This window comes from Taurulus bubalis, assembly GCF_910589615.1.
Source record: "Taurulus bubalis genome assembly, chromosome: 6".
NCBI lineage: Eukaryota > Metazoa > Chordata > Actinopteri > Perciformes > Cottidae > Taurulus > Taurulus bubalis.
Window position 1 is genome coordinate 13565081 of NC_136594.1, and position 17118 is coordinate 13582198.

General features: G+C 39.5%; 1 protein-coding gene across 6 annotated transcripts in view; it reads right to left on the bottom strand.

The window, feature by feature from the left end:
- The window catches only part of rims1b (regulating synaptic membrane exocytosis 1b), a gene marked incomplete at both ends in the record, with an annotated part of 69741 nt that overhangs the window by 13222 nt on the left and 39401 nt on the right, over positions 1-17118 (bottom strand). For 4 of the 6 annotated variants that reach the window (XM_079219466.1, XM_079219465.1, XM_079219463.1 and 1 more), the window contains 13 exons: positions 2691-2753; positions 3958-4074; positions 5691-5844; positions 7716-7772; positions 8079-8232; positions 9229-9400; positions 9628-9758; positions 10395-10510; positions 10687-10733; positions 11208-11331; positions 12481-12580; positions 13459-13569; positions 13796-13836. In XM_079219466.1, the coding sequence (XP_079075592.1) occupies positions 2691-2753; positions 3958-4074; positions 5691-5844; positions 7716-7772; positions 8079-8232; positions 9229-9400; positions 9628-9758; positions 10395-10510; positions 10687-10733; positions 11208-11331; positions 12481-12580; positions 13459-13569; positions 13796-13836 (1387 nt within the window). Of the gene's footprint in view, positions 1-1750; positions 1829-2690; positions 2754-3957; positions 4075-5690; positions 5845-7715; positions 7773-8078; positions 8233-9228; positions 9401-9627; positions 9759-10394; positions 10511-10686; positions 10734-11050; positions 11108-11207; positions 11332-12480; positions 12581-13458; positions 13570-13795; positions 13837-17118 lie in introns of all 6 variants that reach the window. The other 2 variants (XM_079219461.1, XM_079219462.1) reach the window with 2 other exon arrangements.

The window sequence follows — 17118 nt, forward strand, 5'->3', positions numbered from 1 at the left end:
GAAATGTGTCTACAGTAAATCACTAAACGAACACATGAGATGAAATGCATCCTCCCATCTCTGACCTTAGAGAGAGGAATTTATTATGTAAGAGTGTAGAGATAGTTCCTCTTGACCTCCCTGTGGATTGACCCCACACACATATACGAGGAGATTACATGTAATGCTGATTATATAACACAATCTACGGATCTAAAGCCGCCGAGGTGGCACGTGGCAAGGAAACCAAGCTACAGTAGATCTGTAAAATGTATAGGAGTGCCATGAAAAATATTAGCACAGAACCGAGAGAACTGGAGAAAATTGCTTATACGGGAGGTCCGTTTGATCATCATGTGTTTATAATGATGGTTCAGAGGTAGACAAAAGTAAGTACGAAAAAAAGTATGCTACATATCAATATGCACTAATACGCCAGGAATCGACATCTGATAAATAGGTTAAAGAACAATAATTGTGGTTTTGCATGTTTTAGGCCATTAACTGCAGCTCACATATTCTTTACATTTTGCATTCAGGCAGCCATTACAATAGGAAAGAGTACCCCAGCAACTTAGTATTGTATTTACATAAAGTTTAGACTACTCGCAAGAGACATCGAAAAAATATGTAATAATTAGAATCGGCGAAGCAAAGGCCGAGATCTTTTAAACTACAGCCATGCTTATGAAGCTGTATACGGCAGAGTGGGGTGTTTGAGCTAAATGCTATCATCAGCATCATGCTAACAATGATAGCATTAACATGGTGATATTTCGCAGACCAACGATTTAAAAGGGGCAGTATCTTTTAACAGATTTTCACAATTTTGAATATATATCTTGTTTACTGTGTTAACCATCACAGCATGTTAGCATGCTAATTGGGACTAGAATTACAGCTAAGACTGATAGGAATTACATCTGTTTTGCAGGTTTTTGGTGCAAACCAAAGTTGGACAAATTTGAATCCATCCAATAGAGACATTTCACGCAAAAAAACACAAATGTCAACTTCATATAGTGCTAGAGGAAAGGTCAGTAGGATTCATTCTCTGAGAACCATGGGGAAACTGGGAACCATGAATATCTGGAGCAAATGAATGGCATGAGCTTGACTAGTAAACAACTGCATTAAAAATGCATCGTGATCAATATGTATCAATAATGTTTCCTTGTTGTTCTGGGTAACTTGACATCCCAGACTTGAGATTCAGCTAACAATGAAACAGAAATTACCATATTTGCATTATTATATTGGTATTGTTTAGCTTAAAGATTTGATTCTTTGATAACACAGCTTGTGAAAGCAACACTTTAATTAATGGCTCTCTTGGCCATCTTGACTGGTTCCTTGACTGGGTCAATGACTTCCTGTTCTCAACTGCTACCTAAAAGTTAGGAAATGTGTCTAAAAAAAACTTCTGACCACTTTCTAAAACATATGAAGTGATGTAAAGTATATGTGATTTGTAGCTGATGGACAACAACATGTGAAAGCATGAGTATGGTCCTTGGGTTGCATAATACAGAGGGGAAAGCGACACATACCATTCAGTTAGCTCCAGTGGCACCATGACAAAGCTGCATGGCACACACTCGGACCAAAGCAAGCACGAGCATCGCAGTGGTCTGGGCGACATATGGGCATTTATTGCATTGAGAGAACATTGCTGCAACTAAATGACCCACCAACTCCACAAATGAGTATGGGAAAGCTGGACAGGCACAGAGAAGGGTATGCATAACTGCCTTTCACGCTAAATGCTTACCTGTAAATGTCTTTATGGATACCGTTTACTAACAGGGGCATTTTGGGGGGTAGTGTGTTGCTGTATCTACCTATGCCCCTGGTTGTATGAGTAGAGTTCATGCATCGTAAAGCAAGGCAAGAAAAAAAAGTGGAACAAATATACAACTGCTGTGAGTGAACACATCAAATTCAAATAAAAGAAATAAATAAAAGAAATTAATCAAAAGAGCTTTGCCTTCTTTGAGGTCAACCACCGAGCAGGTCTCTAATCCCCTCACACAGTGATCAGCATGTTGTGTGTGTTTTTATGAGACAGTTGTAGTGACAGACAATCGCTAGATATGAATTTATGAGTGTGCTACTACGACTTGATCCTGATGTGGAACTTTAAATTCTGTGTCCATGCGGTTGCATGAGCAGACATACACTCTATAGCAGCGGTCCCCAACCACCAGGCCGCAGACCGGCACGGGTCCGTGGGTCCTTTGGTACCGAGCCGCACAGATAGAATGAATGAAAAAAATATTGGATTGATCATCAAGGTCTGAAAGATGTTTTCAGATGCGCTAGAGGTGATTCTCACGCGCCAAGCCCACTCTGCATAATATGTGGCGTTAATTCAGCATAATGTGGAGTTGTATTTTTTATGCACTATATATGCCGGACGTATCATTCTGTTCGTCATATTTAACCCCCACAACCTTGAAGTCCGTGAAAATATTGTACACGAAACCGGTCCGTGGCGCAAAAAAGTTGGGGACCGCTGCTCTACAGCATCTACAGCATCTACAGTCCATTTAAGATATACAACACACTCTGTCTGCATTGAAGATATCAACATTACGTGTGTTAAGATGAAGTTGTTAAAGAATAGTGGGAATGGAAATGATGATAAAATGGCATATTTTATTGAAATAAAGCTGAGTGGTGGTTGTTGTCTTTTTTATTATTATTTTTACCTGTTTGTGTGTAGGCACTCGGCACTCCCGCCACGGATAGACCTGTGCATCTCCAGGACTTCACTGTCATTGCCATGACGATGGGTGAACAAATGACAAACAACCCGAGAAAACACAACAGAAGAGGATGGCAACTCAGACAGGCAAAGTGAATTTATGAATGAGAGAAACCAGGAAATCATAATTCTGAGATTTCAATTCCATCTGCATTCTTGTTGCAATGACTAGTTAGTAGTATTAGTAGAGATTAGTTTGGCAATATCACATTGCACATATTAATTGACCAAAAAACAAATCAACCTTTAGAAAACAGAACAAACTAAGCACTTAACTAAATAAGCACTTAATTTCTGCATGATGAAGACCAGAGCAGTGGAGTGACCCCACTAGGAGTACTGATCCAATGTGTGGGCATCTCATTCTTTAAGGGATGGTTTGGATTTATTTAAGTGGGGTTGTATGAGGTACTTATCCATAGTCAGTGTATATACCGACAGTTGATGGCAATCGGAAAGCCCCCAGTTTGGAGAAACAGACAAGAGTACCAGCACAGAAGCAAAGCAATGTACTGCTGTGGACACAGAGGTAGCAGCAAAACATATTTTAGCCACAAAAACAATCGATAGTGTACACTATATTTAGAATATCTCCACCAAATTACCTTGCCGTCAGGCAGCCCGATGGGGAATTGAAACTCTTATCTTTGCTCTGTTCAAAGCTACGAGACTCCGTTCACTACAGTCATTTTGTTGCAGAACACAGGAGGTGCTGGTCTACCACTGCCTCAATCGAAATGAACACAAATAAAATAACCAATGGTTGCAGCGGTAGACCTGCAACTCCTGTGTTCTGCAAGGTGAAATGACTGTTTATGTCAGTGGAGTCCTGTGACTTTGAAAAGAGCATAGATGGATATAACGACTTCAGTGCCCCTTCACGGCAAGATAACGCACTGAAAATATAAATAAATCAATAAATATATCATGCGCTTAAAATCTTTTTTTTAGGTGGCTAATATACATTTTGCTGATGCCAAACGGGAAACCATTACTTTGCTCTCGTGCTGGTACTCCTGGCTGCTTCCCCAAACTCGGGGCGTGCTGCCGCCATAGGTAATTCACTGACTAAGAACCTCATACAACCACACTTCAAAAAATCCAAACTATCCATTTGAAATAATTTTGAACAAGTTCAAAGTAAACTATAACATATTCGTAACCCCATCCCATGACTGTAAGGATCCCCACAGCTACCAACAACAGGTTACCTGTCCTCAGAGTACTCGTAGTCCGAGTCACCCGAGCGTTGGTGCTCTAAGTGGGAGTCGTGGTAGCGGGAGGAGGAGTGGGTATGGTGGTTGTTCTGGTGGATCTCATCCAGGCTCCTGAAGAAATACAAAATATTTATGTTTCTTATTTTTCTATGTAAAATCTTGGTCCATCGTAAGTGATTCTGATGATTCAATATGTCCACCCTCACTTGGGGTTTTATCACAATAAAACCCCAAGTAAGGGTGGACATATTGAAAATTTGACACAATATAAACAAATACAAAACAATTTGATTTGGTTCAGCAACATAAGCAATGCAGATGGCCGGGTGTGCTGTAATAAGAATGTCAGCTTGACAATATTATTTGAATTACATAGCATACAGGCAAAAATACACCTTCAAAAAATAACTGATCCATGACAACAACAAAAATTTTTGTTTTCATTCACATTCAATTGCTTCCACTTTGCTTTTATTTTCCACCGTCAATGAAACTCAACACTTTCTGCACAGGTACACATTAAAATAATTCAAGTGGCTCAAAGGGCAAGATCGCTCCCTTTCCATTTAATTAATTTATACATTTTCTAATTTGAAACATAGACAGAAAATGTTACGATCCATTGATTGTAGCGTAACATTCACTGAAACAATGGAAAGTAAAGAATTATTAAAGATTACAGGATTTCTATTTAAAAAAGCAGAGTGTTCAGTATGACATGATTCTATTGTTGTACTGATGGAGCCGGTAGTACTATGGTGATGTACATTGTACTAAGTTGACAATGTGAGCCATTGTAATACAGCTGCATCCATCAACCCTCATGTTTTTCAATAGTAACAATGTTGGCCATGTCTCAACATAATAAAAATAATAATAATAATAATAATAATTTACAATAGGCCTAACCAGTCCTTGAAAAACAGAACTGCTGAGCAAGTGACAGCATTTCTGTAAATTAGACTGATTGCAAAATGTGATAACAGCACATAACCATTGCTTGTTTTTGGTTGACATGGCTCAGTCTAATTTGCTGTATTATGTAAACTTCACTCTATAAGTAAATAGTGGTATAACTGAAGCTAATAATAATTAACCCATTTATTCACAATATCTCACTAGATGTGTGATGGAGAGGAAGAAAAGATGCAAAGGAAAGAAAGAGATACTATCAGAAAAATGTATTCATTTATATTCCTTCCAGCTTGCATGCTTTTGTGTAGATCCCAGACGCATCCCATCTCATGTGAAGACCCATGGCTAAATGCATTGTATATATATGTGAATAATAGACATTCTGGCTTTTACATATCTGGCTACCACTAGCTAGCAGAAGAGTTAATAGCATTGTCACGACAACAGCCATAAACAGAGACGTGTATTATTTGGTAGTGATTTGGCCATAAAATAGTGAGATTAAAAGCCTTAATAAATACATGTTAACAAGCTGCATTAATTCCCTGTCAGGGGAACACTGTACTATCAACCCTCACACTGACTGAGACTGTTCCAGATCATCTGATTAAAAAGCTAGAATGTTAAATGTTTGAACAAGTAATAGACAAAGTAGACTCTACATATTACATTTACAAAACACTGAGATCCTGAGATGTATGTGACCAACCTACGCCACTGACTACCTGTTAGATACCTACTGATGCTGTCATATTGTTAGACAACACAGACCACTGACAGTTCACCAGGTTATTCTGGCAGGTGTTGCTGACCTTTGCATGGGCACGTGTGCAGGCCGTGACCGAGCCCTGCAGGAGTCCTCTCTGTGGGGAGACACGGAACGGGAGCGGTGCTGGACGGGCCGCTGCTGCTCAGGCACAGCCAACGTACTGCCCCGCTCTCTTTCCCTGGAGTTACGCTCTGCACCTACACACACACACAGCAGGGATGAATCCCACACACAAGGGAAAAAGAAAGCAGAATTCACACATATACACACACACATTCGTACAACCAGGTTTGTCGATTCACGGATACACACACAGAAACACACACACACACACACACACACACACACACATCCAGGCATTAGGTATGTCCTTTATTAAGGATGCAGCGGTTGTCAGCTACTGACTGCCACTACAGATGCCATTCTCTTACAGACTGTAGAGCATCACATTAGGATGTTTTACAGGCAGCTAACAAACAGGTTAGCTATCATGTGAGCTAGCCTGAGTAGCTGACTGTTTCTGCAATGTCTCTGTCAGACCTGAGATAAGTGAGATTTGCACCTCTCAGTTCTTATTTTAACCTTGATGAGGTGGAAGTTTGAAGGCCTCTGGGGCATAAGATTGATATTTACAGTAAGGTAGAACAATATGTTGTAAATAAATAAATCATGAAACACTCAGGAATTGTTTTAGTTCGGTGAAAGAGAGTATCAGTAGAAAAACTGCACTTTAAAATGAATTATTGTTTTAATTGGTGCCTTTTGTGTTCAGTTCAATTTGTTGAATAAATAATGATTTTGTTTATGTAATTCAATAGGCAATTGTTTGTATTATAGCAGTATACTGAAAGCAGCAGAAAGTCAGAAGTACACTTTATTATCTGTTGTCACAAGTTATATCGTTATCCTAATATTCAACATTACTGCATATTAATCTGATACAGTGCAGCCCTAATTTACGACACCTGAATTTGCTTAATTTTCTTGTGACATAGAGGAGTTCCATATAGATGTAGCTACATAAGGTAGGAATTAGAAGTGCAAAGGGGAAGGGGATATTATGGGTGTTTAAGGAGTAAATGCACCGTCCATTTTCTACATAGACAAATATAGAAGCGCAAAGGAAACTGGTTGAATGATCAGTACAAACAATGAGAAACATTGACAGAAAAAATGTAGTTCTTTGATAAATAAAGTCAATGAACAAACCTGTGTAAATAAAAAAAAACTACACATCCCAAGATGCAATTCGCTAAGAAAAATGTTCTCCCCAAGCTTAAGATTCTGTAACATATGTCGAGCAGCTAGCGCTGTTATTTAAAATGGTACCACATTAAATTACCTCTCTTTTGGATTCTTGGTCAATTGTGAATGAATAGAGCAACTATGGCGGGATTTGAGCTCAGTGTTTACGAAAGAATAAAAATAAGCATATATTAATGTTCAAATAAGTCAGAGATTGTGTAACTCTCTCTCATTTGGAAAACGCCAAAGTGAAGTATAAAAATGTATGACTATTTAAAGCAGGTCCACATTCATCTGACAGAAAATTAAGCCACAGCAGAAACAGTCAAACAACAAAGCAGTTGTAGTGATTCTATTGGCCAAAATAACACATATTCAGCTTCTACTGTACATGTTCAGTGTCCTTTGCATGCAGGAGAATGGCAGAAAACTCAGTGGAATGGCAGTGAACAACTGTAGCTCTACAGTCTAACATGCACTCAGTGCTTCAGTGTGTCTACGGCCCAGCAGAAGAGGAGAAACTGTTCACTGCAACCTCAGTGAAGTATAGTGCACTGCAAAACTGCAGCACTGTAAAGGCTGCACACTACAACACTGCTATTCAAAATCTGCAGTCCAGTAGCAATATGATGGATTGCAGACGTGTTTCCTTTGGCTGATAGGGCAAAGGTTAATTACTTTGATTTGGGTGTGCGATTTGTTCCAAAACATAACGTGCAGCCAAAAGGAGGCTGGAGGATGCAAAGAAGACGCTCTCTCACCCAGTGCTGGGCTCCTAGAGGCTAATACAAGGAAGTGCTCGGTATCCATGCCCCCCACCCACCTTTAGTCACTACCATCAAACCATCATCAAACTCTGTATCAATGATGCGATGAGACCCTGCACACACACACACACACACACACACACACACACACACACACACACACACACACACACACACACACACACACACACACACACACACACACACACACACACACAGGGTAAGGTTGAGAGGTTCTGTAGTTAGTCTCCCACACTGAGAGACACAAAGAGAAAGCTAAGCAAAGGAAAGGTTAGCACTGTAGGTTCACAAAACAGGGATTAAATGATACACACACACACACACACACACGCACACACACACACATATATTTACATATGCACACAGCCTATAAAAAAACAGTATATAAACAGACATACTCTGTAGTTTCTTGCTGGGGCTGTCTCCATGGACATGTCTGCGTGGGAGGTACGGGGAGGGCTGGGGCAGAGGTATAGAGGACATGTCATGCGTTTGGAGTTTATACCAATGAGGAATGTCGTCCAGCAGGGCCGTCTCCAACTCTATCAGGATCTGAGAGAGGATAGAGATTAACTCATGTTGTCATTCTTCACACTCCCATGGCTTTATTGTAAATTCTCAACATCCCAAGGTGTACATGACAGGAGGCGCTCTGATGACTTACAGGTTTAAGTGGCCAGCGTGTAGGATTTAGGGGCATTTGTTAGCAATAATGGAAAATAATATTTAATAATATATTTTCATTTGTGTATAATCACCTGAAACTAAGAATCACATATTTGTCAAGTTAGAATGAGTCCTTCATATCTACATAGGGAACAGGTCCTCCTCACAAAGTCTGCCATGTTTCTACAGTAGCCCAGAAAGGACAAACGGTAGTTTGATTTTACTTTAGCTGAAGGCCACCATCCATCCTGGACTTGTACACCTCCAGAGGAAGCGGGCTGGAAAGATCACTGCAGACCCCTCACACCCTGGACACACATTCACCTCCTCCCCTCTGGTAGGCGCTACAGAGCACTGTACGCCAAAACCACCAGACACAGGAACAGCTTCTTTCCACTGGCAGTCACTCTGATGAACAGTTAATCAGACACCTCCATCTGCACGATTTGCACTTTTTTGACTACTGTTGTCTTTAATGTCTTTTTTATATTAATCTTGTTATTGTATATTGTGTATAAGTACGAAGAGCTAAGTGAAACCGGAGTCAAATTCCAAGTATGTGTAAACACACATGGCCATTAAAGCTGATTCTGATTACTGTCTCTTACTGTAATTGCAACATCTCCGTAACAATCTTCTCTGCTATCAACTCTCATTCACATAAGTGAACAAAATCTTCAGTAAAATGCTGGAAAATCTATATGATACACAATATACTACATATGTGACATAACAGTACACAGTGCATCCCTAATAACGGTCCAATCCAGAAAATCACACATTTGTTCGCAGCTTTACGAACAACTGTAATTTAGCAGCAATAGCTCCACCTGCAAATATTTGCATTGTAAAAATAATGTATGCATATCATGTGGAGCCCACCTCCCCCAGGAATTCACTCTCCTCCTCCTGGACTCTGGGCTGATCCCAGACGGTGATTTCTAGCATGCGTTCTCTGAAGTCCCGCCGGTGGACATGGGAATATAGGAAGGTCTGGTTCCACTTGGGTTCAGCGTTCTTCTTCACTGTTTTCGTCCGCCGTTTACTCTTATCACTAACAAAGGCGTGAAAACACAGTGTCAATTACAAGAGGAAGGCATGATTCTGAAAATGACTTTAAAATATAATATATAATATGTTGAAATGCTTCAAATCAAAACTACAAGCAGATAGATAATGTGTTGATTATATTCCTTACTGCTGGTATAATCATATTTTGCTGGTCATTACTGATGCACTGTACATGTGGGATGGACTACAAAATAAAATACATGACCGTACCTCCTATCAGGCAGGAAGTACATCTTGACATAGGGATTACGAGGTCGCCCGTCTGGTCGGGGTGGCAGGTCTATGGCTTGAAGGACATTGACGATCAACTGATGGCCCACTTTGTCATACCACAGCTTCACCTGTAAAAATGTGTGAAGACCGTTAGCCTCCATCCATATCTGTCTCAATTCACATGAATCCACATACTTCTGTCTCAGTCCAACACATTCTCACTCCCAATTGGTCACTTACGGAGCTTTGTCGGGACTCCTTGGTGTTGAATTTTAAACACACTGAGTACCCCCTCTGCATAAATTTTCAGCATGCAGCTTAAGTATGTGACCTACATGACGTAGCTTCAGTAAGATAAGTTACTACTTGTTTTGGTTTAGGCAACAAATGTACTTGGTTACAATAAAAGCAAATCATGGTTTAGGTTCAAATAAGTATGTTTGTTACTTAAATTACATACCTAAATTAAGCATGTTACATACTTAAGTTAAGCAAATTTAGATATGCCAACATTGGGACAAGAACAGCGGTCTCCTGGGTGAAAATCCTGTATTTGTTCCTCTTCTATGTCACTCTTTATAGTATATCCCCTGGCTACCTCTTGTCTCCCTCCATTATTAATACGCCATCTACAGGCAGCCTTCCACGAGCAAAACTGTGGCAAGAGGGATATGTGACGCGCCACAGTTTGACCACCGACCAAGCTGCTGTATTTGAAAAGTTGTGAGTGAACACGGGTGTCTCCGTCTGGTTCAGATACTCACAGAGAGCTGTCCAGGCAGTACCAGAGGAAGGTCTCGGAGGGTCCCTGGGCTGGTAGGAGACATCACAGATATAGAGGGTCGATCCATCTTTTGGGACTCAAAGGAACTGGAGCCAGCTGTTGTATGGATCAACAGTTGTTGTTAGAAATCAGAGAAAAAAACACAATCAACTCCAAAAGCTGGAATTGGAGCATACTTTGGAATGTAAATTGTAATTTCTACTGAAATAGCAGTAAACAATGTTAATAACATAGAGTATATAGCCAATAAAGCTTCACATATTTACACTTACTAGATTCTAGAGGAGGGTGAGATGACTCTGGGATTCTTGGGATGTCTCTGTAAAAAAAGTCAGTGAATAATTCAACTTCAAATGTACAGAATATACTTCAAGACATTTAAAATGTAAAGTCACAGTCAGGACTTTAGGGTGCATTCATCTTTATCAAATGAATAGATTCATGTCAACAAGCAGTTGCATGGTAGAAGAAGAGCGAGCAGTCAATCAAATACACGTTTACATGTCAGACATGTAGGGTAGTAGAGGAGAAAACGATAGCTGGAAAAAGGTATTCATCTCTTGGATCTCAGGATTTCAGGATTTCAGGGGAGGCATGAGGGGAAAGGGTTCCACCCATTAAATCATCACTACTTACTGATAGGCTCTATACACTTTTCTCAAGAAGTTTTGGGACATAATTCGGTTGATAGAGCTTTGAGATAAAGGAGGGAGACATATTAAAAGTGTCTGTCAAATGCCATCTCTCAAGCACTTTATTGATCATTGTAATATGTTGATGACGTTAATCTTACCCTATAGGTCTTGAAACAACTATTTCCACTTGAGGCTCAGCCTTGGATTCAAGGATAATGTTGTACACTTCTTTCTTAGTTGCTCCGGGCAACGACTTTCCATTCCACTGCAGCACCTCGTCACCTGGAACCAAGATGGCCAAAACACACATTGATGATCCAGCTTGAGGCCCATCTGGCAGTACATTTGACTAGGTACTAACAGAGAATTGTACATCTTTATGTCAAACTGAAATTGTAATTCTCCTCAGGTGACAGGAAATATAAACTATAATGCTAATGCAGCTATTATGCATATATTTTTAAGAGGATCAAACTGTTTTTGGACATGCTTGTGAAAATTACCAGCGTGAAGCCTGAGTGGGTGCTTCTGTTTGCAGCAGTTGACTGACATCTGAAAGCTGAAGTTGCTATCACCAGCGCACCATGGACTACAAACATTGACGCAAGACACTTTTCCCTTGTCCCAAAAAAAACTAGGTCTTTTAAAGTTTACTCGACTCCCTGTTAATACAGGTGTGTGTCTCCCTCTGTGAGCGGGACACAGAGGGAGGCACACATTTTTTTGACCACAGTGAACATTTTATTTTTGAAAGGCTAAACACCAACAAATATGGCTTGAAACATAACATTTTGTAAGATGAAAACATAATGTGAATTTTAGTGATCTATCATTTAATAATTGTTGACTTTTGGAATAAATAACACTGGAGTTATTGGACATGTTTGGATCACACAAGTCCGTAACAATCCCAAGCAGCCACCACGGGAAATCTACAAAAAGTATCAATTTAATCATATTAGTATAGCCTAATCTTTATTTGCACAAAAAGCTGTGCAGCTGATTCAGGATTCAAATGTCACCGTTATGAATGAAGCTTCCAAGCTTCCAAGTATTTGGAACAGTAATAATTAACTCAAGGTTTCAAGGGCCTACATCAGGTGATGACAAATAACCAATCTGTCAAAACTCACAGCAACAGGTCGTTCTGTAACTTCACCACCCCAATGTTAACACATGATTTGAATCAAGAATCAGGAAGTGACAATCAGTAATATAGGGAGTGCTCAATAGCAAAGCAATGTCTAACAAATGTGGCCTTGTTAACTGCCTGTGTGTCTGGAAATCAACTATTTTGGTGTCCACCCCCACACAGATATACACTTTAATTTCAGCTTGACTTAAAAATCTGCCTCTTGATGAAACCATATTCATCCAAGTATAGGCTACGTAAAGTACAGAAGCTGCTGCATAGAAACACGTTGTTGGCACCTGCTCGAAGGTGTCCCACAACATCTGCAAGGCTGCCTTTCTTGACTTTGGTGATGAAGGCCCCGAGTCTCCCTGTCTCTGTCATCTTCCCTCCTACCACCTGCACACAAAGGAGAGAAATGAGAAGGGATGGCAACAGAGATTCATGTTTGTATTTCTTTGTTCTTTGCACGATTCAGTAAACGCTCAACTGGCAATGTTCTAGATATTTGAGTTGTGTTGTTTGTGTATTATTCTTCAACTTTAAATGTTTGTTATCCATTAAACCAGTCAGCTTTCACAGGAGTTACAAAGCATCACTATTGAGGGCTAAAGTAGTGCATCCTAAAACCCGTAAATGAGTGAGCATCTGTGCACTTCTAGTACCCTCATCTCAAAGTCAATGGGTTTTTGGTTTGATGCCTGAAATAAGGTCTGTGGTTAACACAAGCCTAAAAGATTTGAACGTTTTGTTCTACGACATAAAATACAACAGGAATATCCCTCTCTTACTTTTTGAAGCGTTATCGTCCCTTGAAAAAGGTTGTAAACAAGTGACTAACTGAGACTACTAAACGTAATCATGTCCACTATTTGTGGTGGTGACGAGAAGTCATTTGATCGTGATGGTCGTTTATAGCCTAATGTTAGCTTGTTAGCTTCTGGTGATTGCATTTACACTTCAAAAATGATTTAAAAAAAATTTGTGAGGGTTATCTTTCTCAACAAAACATGTATCACAAGTATCACAAATATTTGTTTGCCATGGAGCTTATTTTTTGCAAAAATCCCATTGGCTTTTCATCAAGTGAACCACACTGTGTGATGCTAACTTCTTGGTTGGCCTCCAAAAATATGTAATCTCTGCCGCACTCTTTTTCCAGTTTTAACTCATCAAGCACTTAACTGAACTTAAAACAAACACTGGCACATTATTTACAAGCTAATTGCAAGCTGGGTGTGAACCAGGTCTCAGTGATTAAGTGATTCCCTGCTTACTTTTAGGCCGAGGAGGGAGCCAGCCTCACGGGGCACTGCCGACCTCTTACTTAGTGTGATGCGTCCGATTAGGTGGTCGCCCTCTTTGGACGGCTGCCATGTGACCGGATGCTACAGGAAAGATTATGAGGCATTGTGAAGGAGGGTAGGGAAGAATGTAGGAAAAACAGAGAGAAGGGAAGAAAATGGTAAATGTCCGATGTTTATTATTGTTTTGATTTTATTCTTATCAACTCACTTCATAATGTGTGTGTGTTTGCGTGTGCTTTTTACATGATAGAAGTAAGGAGCAGAGAAAGCACCTGCTCTGAATCTGTCATGTTTTTTTAAAACTTACATGCCACACTGTAGGATCTAGAGAATGGCAGTCCCAGTCACCTGCACGGAGAAAGAGAAAGAGTGTTTACTTAACCTCTGTCAGTACCCAGGAGAATCGTGTCTTTTATCGACAGTAGACAAACTCTATGGTTTCAAAAGATAACTTTCATAGTAAACAAAGAAGTATATTGACATAGTTTGGGGCAGTGTTGTCTCTCTTTGACCCCCTTTAAACCGTGCATTAAAAATGCATATCGTATCCAGATTATACCCGATTACATTAACACCTGGTATTAATGTGTGTCTCTAGTAATAGTGTCCGCATTGAAATTCAATCACTTTGTCAACCTTAGATATCCGACCGTCACATCCTCTCTCTCTCACATACCGTTTCATGTAGTTGTATGATTGAAAACCTAATTGCCTTTACGCTTGTATTGAAAACAATGCGTCTCTGAGGTGGTTTGGTTCATCAGTTCACAAACCGTCCTGTACTTGTCATGTGGTCAAGCACTATCCGACTGCATTTCAATCACCCAGAACGCATTGTAAAGTGTAAAGAGGGGTTCCCTTCCTTCTAATACATATTTTCCAACAAACACACTCTTTCTTCTTTTTCATTAATTTTTGTATTTTTTCTTTTTCCAAATCTTGCCTGAAATGCACCACCTAATGCTTTACATACTTCAAATACACTTCACAAAAGCAAACTCATAAAATATATTTATAAAATATGGGGCTATATTATACAAACTGCCTCCCTATCAATATTCTTTGCTGACGATCAGTAACTGCAACCTCAGATCATAGGGACAAATACGTCATTGCTAGAACTTGCCTTTTAGAGTTTTTGGATATATTTTCAACTCGATTTTTTTTTTTATTAAACATGCAATATTTTCAAAACAAGATTAAGGATTATTTTGATTACAGAATGTATTTGTCCACACTGACAATGAATGACATATGTTTGGTTCACTTTACTGGTATATTTTTTATCTGTCTTGCATTTGATGTGAAATTCTTGTTGTTGTTTTAGAATGTTTGCTGTTTTGTTTTTTAAGTGAGTGATCTGTGTTGTAAAATATATGTATTATGCTTGCTAAATTAAGGTTAAATAAAAAAATACACAAGAAAAAAATGAGGACTTCTAAGAAATTCAAAGGACATAAAAGTTAGACAATAATAGTAGCCACTGAAATGTAATTACAGAACCACTGCTTAAAAAAACTACATTAAGAATCAAACTGATTCTCTGTGCTGGCCTTTCAAAAACTCATGCCAGAGCCTGGTCAGGGACAAAGACACAAGCGATTGTCAGAGTATCCCAGCTCTCATTAACACTGACAGATGGTTGGCTCGAGTAGAAAAAACAACTGGCCCAGAATCAGAGGAGATTTGGGGCCACTTTTCCACCACAGGTACAAAAACAGACATCAAATGGGGGTTTAAAATCCTGTGCGGCACTTCAGTTTAAACGATTCAATGGAGGTTTCTGGCAAAAGAGAGCAGGAAAGGAGAGAATCAAGCCTATGATAAACTATGCAACACATGTCCTGCTGTTTGTCAAAAAATATTTTAATAATAAATAAGAATCAAATGAAGTTTACTTCTCTGGAGATCAGAAAATCAGAAAAAGTGTTGACATGACTCTAGCGCTGCTAATCTGACATGTGAAAGTCCATTGAGAATGCTTGAGAGAGAATAAATGCAGACTCCACAATTTGAACTGCTGAGTAGGGGTTTTTAGTTTTGGAGAATGAATACGCTGGGCAGATTACAAAAACTGGGCTGCTCTTCTAACTGATGCTACATCAAAGCCTCAGCTCTTTGCAGGTATTAACGTAGTATTGTTCTTGATAAACTGTGTGTGTGTGTGTGTGTGTGTGTGTGTGTGTGTGTGTGTGTGTTTTTGTGTGTGTGTGTGTCATAGAGCCTGTCCTCTTCTGCTGCTCAATCTGCTATTTTACAAGCTCAACAAAATCCCTCCAACATTGTCTATGTAAAATATCTCCACATCACATGATCTTGGACTCCCATCAACCTGTTTGACACTCACCTACCTAGCCTCCTACATTCTCAACCCAATGCGTCAAATAACACAGCTTGGTCAGTGTGCTTAAAGCTTCAAACAACAACGCTCTACGTACCCCTTTAGCGTCAGTTTTTTACGTGTCAGTGATGACTCGTCAATATTCACTCATTGCATGCATAGTCTTTTCAAAATAAACTTCCTTCTTTAAAGGAAACCACTTAGGTTGAAGAAAAGAGTGTGGATGATGTTAACTTCACTGACTAACACCACGATCAGCTGTTAAACTAAACAGACAGCATGCGTAGATACCAAATCCACGGCCCACCACTTGGTTGTTGGACTTCCTGTCCTTGTGGTTTTCCCTCTTTTTTTCTGTGATCACCTGTGTCATATTAGTCTGGGCAGCCTTGCTGTGTTCCCTTGTGTTTCTTCCAACAATCAACTTTCAGATTGTCCTCGTGTCTGTCCACCTGTGTCTTCTTGTCTGATTAGTTTCTTGTGTATTTATTTATAGTCCTGTCTTTTGTCTGCTATGTTACCTGCTATGTGTTGGTATTGTTAGTGCACATCTGAATTACCTGATCCTGTTTTGTGTCGTTTTTGCCTTTTATGGTTTGCCTGTTTGATTTTTCAGTTACTCCTTTTTGAACTCCCCTACTTAGTATGTTTTTGTTTTGGATATTTGTTTATTACAATCCTTTCTGCTCCCTGTGTAGCTCTGCATTTGGGTCCATCCCCAGTTGTCTTCCCATCATGACAATCTGTCCCTGAAATGTTCAAGAACATTTCCTGCATTGGGTCATGTGTAAATGAGAGCAGGTGTCATTATTCAGGGTACTATGTACCACTAATTTCCAACCTCAAGACCTCGTAACATTTCATGGAAAATGCCGGTATGGCTGTGTTGTGAATGAAAGCAGTACAATTCCAGGGACAATCATGTGTAGAGGTGCATCCAAAAATGTTTCTGAATATAGTGAAAATCACGAGCAGTGCCTGAAAGGTTATCCCATTTACGGGGAACTATGTGTGAAAAAGAATGAGGAATATCCTGTAGTTGTGTCACAGAGAACAACAAATATCTGTACCAGCGGTGGCTGGTGTAATCTTTTTTTGGTAGGGCCATCTAATACATTTCAGCAAACATCCCTGTATGATTAAATGCAAAAAAAGGTATCAAACACGCATTACTACTAAATATTTAACATTTATTCCAACACTTTGACATACTAAGGAAATCTTATTAATACAATGCAGTATATTAATATCTATGTATATATATATATATATATATATATATATATATA